The following is a 12,164-nucleotide window of genomic DNA, read 5'->3' as shown; positions in this document are numbered from 1 at the left end:
ATTAATTAGCAATCTTGTTGTACGAGGACCCTTTGGTCGGAGTGATCATAATATGATCGAATTCTTCATTAAGATGGAGAATGAAGTAGTCGACTCAGAGACTAGGGTCCTAAATTTAAATAAAGGAAACTACGATGGTCTGAGGCGCGAGTTGGGTAGGATTGATTGGGGAATGTCACTCAAAGGGTTGACGGTGGATAGGCAATGGCAAACATTCAAAGACCGCATGGATGAACTACAGAATTTGTTCATCCCAATTTGGCATAAAAATAAAACAAAAAAGGTGACTCAACCGTGGCTAACAAGGGAAATTAGGGATAACATAAGATCCAAGGAGAGGACATATAAATTGGCCAGAAAAAGCAGTAAACCTGAGGATTGGGAACAGTTTAGGATTCAACAAAGGAGGACAAAGAGATTAACTAAGAAAGGGAAAATAGAATGAGAGTAAGCTTGCAGGGATCATAAAAACTGACTGTAAAAGCTTTTATAGATATGTGAAGAGAAAAAGATTGGTGAAGTCAAGCGTAGGTCCCTTGCAGTCAGAATCAGGGGAATTTATAATGGGGAACAAAGAAATGGCAGACCAATTAAATACATATTTTTGTTCTGTCTTCACAAAGGAGGACACAAATAACCTCCCAGAGATGTCGGGGAACATAGGGTCTGATGAAAGGGAGGAACTGAAAGAAATCAGTATTTGTAGGGAAATGGTGTTAGGGAAATTGATGGGATTGAAGGCCGATAAATCCCCAAGGCCTGATAATCTACATCCTAGGGTACTTAAGGACGTGGTCCCAGAAATAGTTGATGCTTTGCCGATCATCTTCCAGCATTCGATGGAATCTGGAACAGTACCCATGGATTGGAGGGTAGCTAATGTTACCCCACTATTCAAAAAAGGTGGTGGAGAGAAAACGGGGAATTACAGACCGGTAAGCCTGACATCGGTAGTGGGGAAAATGCTAGAGTCCATTATAAAAGATGTAATAGCAGAGCACTTGGAAAACAGTGACAGGATTGGACAAAGTCAACGTGGATTTACAAAAGGTAAATCGTGCTTGACTAATCTACTGGAATTTTTTGAGGATGTAACTGGTAAAATAGATAAGGGAGAACCAGTGGATGTGGTGTATTTGGACTTTCAGAAGGCTTTCGATAAGGTCCCGCATAAGAGATTAGCGTGTAAAGTTAAGGCACATGGGATTGGGGGCAAGGTATTGACTTGGATAGAGAACTGGTTGGCAGACAGAAAGCAAAGAGTTGGAATAAACGGGTCTTTTTCCGAGTGGCAGGCAGTGACTAGTGGGGTACCGCAGGGATCAGTCCTTGGGCCCCAGCTATTCACAATATATATTAATGATCTAGACAAGGGAACTAGATGTAATATCTCCAAATTTGCAGACGACACAAAGCTGGGTGGGCGTGTGTGCGGTGAGGAGGATGCCGAGAAACTCCAGGATGATTTGGACAGGTTGGGTGATTGGGCAAAAGCATGGCAGATGCAATATAACGTGGTTAAATGTGAGGTTATCCACTTTGGTGGCAAAAACAGGAAGGCAGATTATTATCTGAATGGCAATAGATTGGGAGAAGGGGAAGTGCAACGAGACCTGGATGTCCTTGTGCACCAGTCGCTGAAGGTAAGCATGCAGGCGGTTAAGAAGGCAAATGGCATGTTGGCCTTCGTAGCGAGAGGGTTTGAGTACAGGAACAAGAATGTCTTGCTGCAGTTATACAGGGCCTTGGTGAGACCACATCTTGAGTATTGTGTGCAGTTTTGGTCGCCTTATCTGAGGAAGGATGTTCTTGCCATGGAAGGAGTTCAGCGAAGATTCACCAGGCCGATACCTGGGATGGCAGGAATGACGTATGAGGACAGATTGGGGCGATTGGGCTTGTACTCGCTGGAGTTTAGAAGAATGAGAGAGGATCTCATTGAAACTTATAAAATTCTGACAGGACTGGACAGACTAGATGCACGAAGGATGTTCCAGATGGCCGGGGAGTCCAGAACCAGGGGTCACAGTCTAAGGATAAGGGGTAGGCCATTTAGGACAGAAATGAGGAGGAACTTCTTCACCCAGAGAGTGGTGAACCTGTGGAATTCTCTACCACAGAAGGCAGTAGAGGCCAATACATTAAATATATTCAAGAAGGAGTTGGATATATTTCTTAAGGCTAAAGGGATCAAGGGGTATGGGGAGAAAGCAGGGACCGGGTAATGAATTTGGATGATCAGCCATAATCGCGTTGAATGGCGGAGCAGGCTCGAGGGGCCGAATGGCCTACTCCTGCTCCTATCTTCTATGTTTCTATGAATGTCAGAGCTGAGAAAAGGAAATTTAGCTCATCAAAAACTCATTCCCATCCCTTCACCTACCCTAAGAGCATTTTCTTTGTGTTTATTTAACTATCAGAATGAAAAAACATTTAAAAACATCGCAGGGTTATTATAGTTTTGCACAACTTCCAGTTTCCAGATTTTGTAAATTTAATGGTTGAACTCAGCTCCATTTCGACAAAATGTTTCTCTTTCGTACAGATGTACTGAGGTACTGACTATTATGCTTTAATTGCACATTGGTTCTCTGTGATTTCCAATGTCAGCGACGATGTTTTATGGAAATGTAAAGTACAGGTCTAACTAAACCCATCAGAAGGATGGAACTGTGTGAGATTATCCACCACTCTCTCTAGCATGTTCCAGAAGTGGGATTGACAGACGTCACCTCCCCATCCTTTCCATTGGATAACATGACATGTGAGAACCTAAAGGGAGAAAAGGAAAATTGTGCAGTTAAAGGCCATTGCTACTAATGTAGCTGCTTCTGAATTAGTGCTGCAATATTGAACATTTGAGGCCTTTGTATATGTGATCTTGAAATATCTTTGAGATGGTTTAACTACATTAATCGTATTGTTATCACAGAGTATGACAGAAGGTGACATCCTGGATACTCTGTCAGCAGACTTTGTCAGCAGCTCTCCGGCTCAAATTTCAAAATGCTCAGTTGAAACTTCTCGTGCTGCACCACCGCCCTCTATGCAGGAACAGGTATGGCTCCTATCTTAAACTGTTAGAGACTGAAGGTGGAGAGGGTTGGGAATTCTTCGGGCCACTTCCTGCTTCATGTTTTGCAACCTGATTGGTCATGTGATTATCTCTAACCAATCAGAGCACGTGGTTTACAGAGAATAATAAGGAAAGAAAAAGGGTAGATTTTGAAACTGTGTTTGATAGTGTAAAACGGGTGGTTGTGAATCGGCAGCCCGCTTTACATCGTTCGCAATTTTTTATTTCCTTTGATTTCAATGGAAATAAATATCGGGAGAGGTGTGAAACAGGCTGCTAATTCACAACCACCCATTTTACAGTATCGCACAAAGTCAAAATCTACCCAAAGACTCTACAATGCCACCCTCAAATATTTAGTTGTAAAAATGCAATTATTTTTAGTAGAAGCAGCAAAATATACGTATTTTGTAAATTATGCTTTTTTTCTGTTTTCTCAGGCCGATTTCACTCCATTTTCTCCTCTTAGATATCTCTGAGGCCAGAAATTAATTGGGAGCGGCCTCCTCCTAGATTCATAACACCAGCACTGTTAGTTCATCGGAGAGGGGCACAGCAGGGAGCAAATGACGACACGCTTACTGTTCCTCTCACTTTGCTTGGTACAAACCTGGCAGTTAAACAGAGATTGCACCCACGGGGCCACCTTGCAGTTCTGACCCTGGCGGAGATTATAGGGAGTTAGCTTGATTAGCATTGGACCAGCGATCACCTGCAGCAGTACAGCTGGATCTCAGGCACCCACCTCCCCTGTGCTGCTGTAAACTGTTGTCTGCCAGCTGTCTTCACCCCAAATAATGGGGGACAACAGATAAAATTGATAATGCTCTTTCCACCTCTTTGGAGATCCTGTCCACTTCTCTACCCTGTATTGTTTTCCCCCAATGGTGTCCAATCCTGTCCTTCTGCAGGCCAGAACGCCTCCAGTTGGCAGTCTTAAAGCATGCCATATATGTGTCGGAGAAGTGTGAACTCACAGCATAGGCACGCCTAGCTCCAGCTGACATAACTTGCTTTTTGGGAGTGGCCAACTGCTCCGTCCCGTATAAGGCAAAGTGGAAATTTTCATTCGAGGTCAGGACACGTTTTCGGAGTGGCAGGCAGTGACCAGCGGGGTGCCGCAAGGATCTGTCCTGGGACCCCAGCTGTTCACAATATATATAAATGATCTGGATCAGGGAATTGGATGCAATATTTCCAAATTCGCTGACGACACTAAACTAGGAGGAGGGGTGGGCTCTGATGAGGATGTCAGGAGGCTACAGTGTGATTTGGACAGGTTGGGGGAATGGGCGGATACGTGGCAGATGCACTATAATGTGGATAAATGCGAGGTTATCCACTTTGGGGGTAAAAACAGGAGGGTAGATTATTATCTAAATGGCAATAGATTGGGAGATGGGGAAGTGCAGAGGGACCTGGGTGTTCTTGTGCACCAGTCACTGAAGGAGAGCATGCAGGTGCAACAGGCGATTAAGAAGGCAAATGGTATGTTGGCCTTCATATCAAGGGGGTTCGAGTATAGGAATAGGGATACCTTACTACAGCTGTACAAGGTGCTGGTGAGACCGCATCTGGAGTATTGTGTACAGTTTTGGTCGCCCCATCTGCGGAAGGATGTTCTTGCCATGGAAAGAGTGCAACGGCGATTCACCAGGCTGATACCTGGAAAGGCGGGAATGACCTACGAAGAGAGATTAAATAGTTTGGGCTTGTACTCACTGGAGTTTAGAAGATTGAGAGGGGATCTCATCGAAACATATAAAATTATGGCAGGCCTGGACAGGCTGAATTCAGAGAGAATGTTTCCAATGGCCGGGGAGCACAGAACCAGGGGCCACAGTCTAAAAATAGCGGGCAAATCATTTAAAACAGAGATGAGGAAGAATTTCTTCACTCAAAGAGTGGTGAGCCTGTGGAATTCCCTGCCACAGAGGGCTGTGAAGGCTAATTCAATAAATATTTTCAAGAGAGAATTGGATATATTTCTGAAGGCTAAGGGGATTAAGGGTTACGGAGAAAAGGCGGGGACGGGGTACTGAACTGGTAAGATCAGCTATGATCTCAGACGAAGATCAGCCATGATCTCATTGAATGGCGGAGCAGGCTCGAAGGGCCGAATGGCCTACTCCTGTTCCTATCTCTATGTATCTATGTATATCCAAATCCATATGAAAAATATGCCATAATCGCGTATTTATGTTTTAGATGTTTTCAAGCTTTCCCTACTTTAGGTGACCAGGTACAGTGGCATCTTTGGTCTCAGTGACACCAGATTGAATGTAATTAGATTGTACTTGCGAAGACATCTAGCACTCATTCTAATCTCAAGTTGTGTGAAATGACTGTTGTCTTACCTGCATTAGAATGGGATAATGATGCTCCTACTGCAATATGAAGCAAAATAAGTGAAGGAGAGATTCACAGCCCTTCACCTGAATTTACTGAAGCCATATTTGCAGCTGAGGCATGAAGTAAAGTGTTGAGGCAGTGAGTTGGGAACAAGATTGGGACTAGAAGTGGAATGGGAATTTAAAATATCAAACTGCGACTTTCAGACCTGCCAGAATACAAGGAATGTTAGCTAATTCGTTTACCACTGTCGCAAGTGTTTTTCCCTTTAAAAATAAGAGCTTGAGTTTGTTCTGCCCAAATGGTGAAGCCAACATCAAAATCTGAGGCAATTGTGGGGTTTGCAATTATTTCAAATCAGGTCAGCAAACTATCTAAACAAAAGTATTCAATGTCAGGAGAGTTGAAAAATATTCTAACTTTATAAGTTGTACTATAATTGCAACAGAAAACTCCAGCACTATGTGCTTGTAGAATAATAAAAAATTCTGTCCAGTTTATCAACTTAATAAAGTAGCGTAAAAACAATCAAAGCAATTAGTAACTTTCATAGTCCGTGCTGTAAACCGCAGTGGTTTACAGATTGCAGTAAATCCCCTTCCCTTCAGATTAGTCAAATAGTTGACATCTTAGTCCATTTAACAGAGTTCTGAAGGATATTGCTTGTGTGCTGGATCTCAAATTTAATTTAAGTTTACAACTGATATAATATCACATTTAAGATCTTACAGTAAAGGTGGTAGAAATTGTTCTGGAAACCTGGGTGTAGCCGAGGATGAACAAGTGAAACTGAAATAATAATTGAACTGATCATTTCTGTCTTACGAAGGTATCTGTGAAAGCTTCGACAGCTGCCTCAGTTTCTTCAAGTCAAAGTGATGCTAAGGTAAGTGAAAAAAGAGTAAAATGTGAAATACATGGCAACTGCCAATGACAGCAAAGGAACTGCACAAACAAACCGATTTAGGACACCTTCGCAGATCATTCATCAAATGCCTTTCAGATATCAAAACAGAGCAGTTCTTTACTCTATTACCTCAACCTTTGTTTCCCATATTCCCAAAATTCATCCTTCAATTCAGCAAAATCATCTCATACTTTAGCCAAATCCAGGCTGCAAGAATATCCCATCACACCCCTCCAGAAGCAGACCAAACTCTAAACAATGCTTCCAGTCTTTTATTCCAAACATCATCACAACTGTCTGATCTTTGCCTGTACCGTGCTTCCCCACATGTGTGAAAAACAAACTAATTCACAACAACAGATTTAAAATTCACCAATCAGTGATTGTAGAAACTAAAGTCATAATTATCCCACTTCACAGTCCCAGTGTCGAGGCTGCCCTCCAGGAGGAGGAAGCCAGGAAATTACCGCTTAAGTGTAAGCAGCAGTTGCCTGGGCTGTTTTCAGTAACATGTTTCACTGCTGTCAGAATATGTTTCAGATGAGGTTTGTCACAAATTGAAAAAAAGTCTTTTATTTTTAAAGGGTAAAGATGCCTTTGACCTGCTTTCAGAAAAGCTCCCATCAGAAGCACCAGACAATTCAGCTCCTAAATACACTGGTCCTGCAGTGAAGGTACAAATAAAAATTGTCTCCGAATACTTTCAGTCTTTGAATAAGATTCATGTTACTGCATCATATGTTGTTCGGTTTCTAGGTAGAGTTAATATACATCTGTACACATGAAATCGGTCTGTTGGTAACACTGTCCTGTCCCCAGCCCAAACAACAACAACTCGCATTGATATAGTGCACTTAACGTAGTAAAATGTCCCAAGGTGCTTCACAGGAGTGCTTTAAACAAAATCTGACACCGAGCCACATAAGGAGATATTAGGGCAGGTGACCAAAATCCTGTTGAAAGAGGTAGATTTTAAGGAGCGTCTTAAAGGAGCAGAAGGAGGTAGAGAGGCTGAGGGAAGGAATTCCAGAGCCTTCTCTGTCAACTGCTATAGGCTTTTACAGGCAGCTTTTTCAGTGCCTTGAATCATTTGATTAATGTTAAGTTGATTCACTTAACACAAATTATCATTTTACTGAAGCACAGAGTATGGACATTCAATCTTCATATCTATGTGAATTTTGGTTTTGAATAATTATATTTCTCATATTTTCAGGAATCAGATGCTACTAAGAAGAAAGCTGAACGAGTGGGAGAAACTGAAGGATCTATCCCACCTGAATACAGATTTAAAGAGCAACCTGATCCCAAGGTTCGATCCAACAATCAATTTGAGCCAAGTCAATAATTGTTTCAATAATTTTGTATTTTCAAAATTTATCCATGTATAGAACATCGAGTAAAAATCCTACCACTGTCTAATGTAAAAAACAAACACTTAGATAATGTTGTTGCAATAGTAGAAATGATGCTGATATCATAGGTCATAATGAATCTGACAGAGAATTACAAGATAGAAATTGCTGAATAATTAAAACTGAAATCAGTGCACACCAATACCCTCCATTGATTAATCCTGCTACATAATAACTAAATGCCTTTGCAGTTCAACTTATTAATCAACTGAGGTTCACACAGACGTCATGCGTCAATGCGTTCTAGAATGCAGAAGTATTTTGCCATGTTTCTGGCACAGTGTTTGCCATGGTCAGTTGATAGCTCCCTCGCCTCTGAATCAGAAGGTTGTGGGTTTAAGTCACACTCCAGGGACTTGAGCACAAAAATCTAGGCTGACTCTCCAGTGCAGTATGAGGGAGTGCTGCACTGTCAGAGATGCCGTCTGTTGGATGAGATATTAAACCGAGGCCCCTGCTCTCTCAGGTGGACGTAAAAGATTCTATGGCATTATTTCGAAGAAGAGCAGGGGAGTTTTCCCCAGTGTCCTAGCCAAGATTTATCCCTAAATCACCATCACTAAAACAAAAAGATTATCTGGTCATTATCACATTGCTGTTTGTGGAAGCTTGCGGTGGGCAAATTGGCTGCTGCGTTTCCTACATTACAACACGGACTACACTTCCAAAAAGTACTTAATTGGCTGTAAAGCGTTTGGGACGCCTGGTGGGTGTGAAAGGCGCTATATAATTGAAAGTTTTTCTTTCTACCTTGCTGGTTTACCAACTGCTTTTAATTCTAAATAATGTTGATGCCTCGAAGAAAAATCTGATGAAGTTTGTATCTTGCAACAGGGTAAAGGTAAACTGGCCTCTTCATCCACTGTTCCAGGAGCAAAACCAAAGGTAACAGAGAAGGTAAAACTCAAATATTTTTGTCCCTGAAGGTGCATTTGGTTCCCTGCAGTAAAACGCTTCAGGTCACCATTCCATAAATCAATTACATTTATGCCCTTATTATATTCAAGGCAGTGATGGAAGTTTGTTAAAGAACACCTCTTCACTTCATGCCAGGGTTAGGATCAGCAGTGATACTCCCGTTATTGTCCAAGATTGGAGGACCCCACACTCACACATTCTAAGGTTTGGAAGAAACAAAAAATGGTGAGCGTGTGTGGCTTCCTACTTATTGTTGGGCAGCGGGATAAGAGAAACATAGAAGATAGGAGCAGAGTAGGCCATTCAGCCCCTCGAGCCTGGTCCGCCATTCAATGCGATCATGGCTGATCATCCAAATTCAGTACCCTGTCCCTGCTTTCTCCCCATATCCCTTGATCCCCTTAGCCTTAAGAAATATATCTAACTCCTTCTTGAATATATTTAATGAATTGGCCTCAACTGTCTTCTGTGGTAGAGAATTCCACAGGTTCACCACTCTCTGGGTGAAGAAATTCCTCCTCATCTCAGTCCTAAATGGCTTACCCCTTATCCTTAGACTGTGACCCCTGGTTCTGGACTCACCCGCCATCAGGAACAGCCTTCCTGCATCTAGCCTGTCTAGCTCAGTTAGAATTTTATAAGTTTCAATGAGATCCCCTCTCATTCTTCTAATCTCGAGTGAATATAAGCCCAATCGACCCAATCTCTCTTCATACGTCATTCCTGCCATCCCAGGTATCAGTCTGGTGAATCTTCGCTGCACTCCCTCCATGGCAAGAACATCCTTCCTCAGATAAGGCAACCAAAACTGCACACAATACTCAAGGTGTGGTCTCACCAAGGCCCTGTACAACTGCAGCAAGACATCCTTGCTCCTGTACTCGAAGGGAGTAGGCCATTTAGGACAGAAATGAGGAGGAACTTCTTCACCCAGAGAGTTGTGAACCTGTGGCATTCTCTGCCACAGAGGGTGGTGGAGGCCAGTTCATTAAATATATTCAAGAAAGAGTTGGATATATTTCTTAAGGCTAAAGGGATCAAGTGATGTGGGGAGAAGGCAGCGACAGGGTACTGAATTTGGATGATCAGCCATGATCTCATTGAATGGCGGAGCAGGCTCGAAGGTCCTACTCCTGCTCCTATCTTCTATGTTTCTCACCTCTTTTTCTGGTACATTGATGACTGTATCAGTGCCGTTTCCTGCTCTCGCCCTGAACTAGACAATTTCATTCACTTTGCCTCCAATTTCCACCCTTCCCTCACCTTCACATTGTCCATCTCCGACTCTTCCCTTCCCTTCCTCGACTTCTCTGTCTCCATCTCTGGGGATAGGTTATTGACCAACATTCACTACAAGTCCACTGACTCCCACAGCTACCTGGACTACACTTCCTCCCAGCCCGCCTCCTGTAAGGACTCTATTCCATTCTCCCAGTTTCTCCGTCTCCACCGCATCTGCTCCGACGACGCCACCTTCCACACCAGTGCTTCTGACATGTCTTCCTTTTTCCTCAACCGAGGATTCCGCTCTACCGTGGTTGAGATGGCCCTCGACCGGGTCCGTTCTAACTCCCGCACTTCTGCCCTCACCCCTACCCCTCCCTCCTGGAACCACGATCGGGTTCCCCTTGTCCTCACCTTTCACCCCACATTCAACGGATCATCCTCCGCAATTTCCGCCACCTCCAACGTGATCCCACCACCAAACGCATCTTCCCCTCCCCTTTAAGCATTCCGTAGGGACCACTCCCTCCGAGACACCCTAGTCCACACCTCTATCACCCCCATCACCCCTTCCCCTTCGCCCGGCACCTTCCCATGCAAGCGCAGGAGATGCAACACCTGCCCTTATACCTCTCCCCTTCCCACTGTCCAGGGCCCCAAACACCCCTTCCAGGTGAAACAGCGATTTACTTGTACTTCTTGCAATCTAGTATACTGTATTCACTGCTCACGATGTGGTCTCCTCTACATTGGGGAGAGCAAACGCAGATTGGGTGACCGCTTTGCGGAACACCTCCGTTCAGTCTGTAAGGGTGACCCCCGAGCATCCGGTCGCCTGTCATTTTAATTCACCGCTCCATTCCCACTCAGACCTCACCATCCTCGGCCTCTTGCATTGTTCCACGGAAGCTCAGCATAAGCTCGAGGAACAGCACCTCATCTTCCGATTAAGCACTTTACAGCCTTCCGGACTCAATATCGAGTTCAACAATTTCAGATCATAACCTCGGCCTCGATCATATTTTTATATATTTATTATCCACACTTTCAGTTTGTGCCATTTCCTTTTTTCTCTCTCCCACGTGGCAGCTCTCTTTCATTCTGCCAGCACATTTCACACTTCATCTAGAGCCATCCTTTGTTTCTTTACCTGTCCTATTACCATCTCGTCTCGCCTTGAATATCTCTTAATGTCCCTTCACCTCTCACAGACCTTCCCTTTAGTTCTTTCATCCCCTCCCCCATTTCCCAGCCCCCAAACTTGCTTTTTCATCCGTTTCATTTCCTGCTTTTTTCTCAGTTCTGACGAAGGGTCTTCGACCTGGAACGTTACGTCTGTTTCCCTCTCCATGGATGTTGCCTAGCTTCCTGAGTTTTTCCAGCATTTTCTGTTGTTATGCAGGGTTAATATAGTTTTGCACAATTTCCAGTTTCCAGATTTTATAAATTTAATGGTTAAACTCTGCTCCATTTAGACAAAATGGCATCTCGTTATTTTTCTTTCGTACAGATGTACTGAGGTACTGACTATTATTCTTTAATTGCACATTGGTTCACTCTGTGCTTTCCAATGTCAGCGGCGATGTTTTATGGAAATGTAAAGTACAGGTCTAACTAAACCCATCAGAAGGACGGAACTGTGTGAGATTATCCACCACTCTCTCTAGCATGTTCCAGAAGTGGGATTGACAGACGTCACCTCCCCATCCTTTCCATTGGATAATGTTGAATCTGTGTTTTCAAATGTAGTTATGCTGAATAACAGGACACAGACTACAGAAGTAATTAAACAGGTCTTTAGTGATTGAGGGTCAGGGCGGAACTGAGATACACTTTGCTCCGCAGGGTTTATATACCGGTGTGGTCACCACCGGTACTACAATGTACAGGAGCCATCAAAAAGTAGTCCATCACCTTAAGGTATCCTCTTAAGGTAGTACAGGTTACATACACCACAATTCCTCCCCTTTTAGCTTAACAGTGTACACCCCAAATTAAACATTACATGGATAACATATGTACAATTTACACACAAGAACTGTTCAAAGATTCAGTCTCTGAGGAGGCCTCCTGATCCGGGCCGGATAACGCCTTTCAGGGGTCTCTGGTTCTCGTTGCTGGGGTGACTCATCCACTTGATCTCCTATGGATTTAACATCATCCAATACGTTCGAGTCTGAGGTAGATGCTACAGGCTCAATAAGTTCTTCAACTGGTGTCTCTGCCGTAGACATGGGGTCGACCCTTGTTCTCGATTCCACAAGTTGGTCAG

At 43.5% G+C, this 12,164-nt stretch overlaps 1 protein-coding gene across 29 annotated transcripts in view; it reads left to right on the top strand.

Moving 5' to 3' along the window:
• The window catches only part of cast (calpastatin), a 337,875-nt gene that overhangs the window by 263,638 nt on the left and 62,073 nt on the right, over positions 1-12,164 (top strand). For 27 of the 29 annotated variants that reach the window (XM_085988382.1, XM_085988220.1, XM_085988200.1 and 24 more), the window contains 5 exons: positions 2,933-3,058; positions 6,258-6,314; positions 6,920-7,009; positions 7,552-7,647; positions 8,585-8,647. In XM_085988382.1, coding sequence (XP_085844508.1) covers positions 2,933-3,058; positions 6,258-6,314; positions 6,920-7,009; positions 7,552-7,647; positions 8,585-8,647 — 432 coding nt within the window. The remainder of the gene's footprint in view (positions 1-2,932; positions 3,059-6,257; positions 6,315-6,919; positions 7,010-7,551; positions 7,648-8,584; positions 8,648-12,164) is intronic. The other 2 variants (XM_085988192.1, XM_085988280.1) reach the window with 2 other exon arrangements.

This window comes from Somniosus microcephalus, chromosome 1 (assembly GCF_052327205.1).
Source record: "Somniosus microcephalus isolate GS21.2 chromosome 1, FLI_Smic_1.0, whole genome shotgun sequence".
NCBI classification, from domain to species: domain Eukaryota; kingdom Metazoa; phylum Chordata; class Chondrichthyes; order Squaliformes; family Somniosidae; genus Somniosus; species Somniosus microcephalus.
This window is presented reverse-complemented; position numbering and strand designations above follow the sequence as displayed.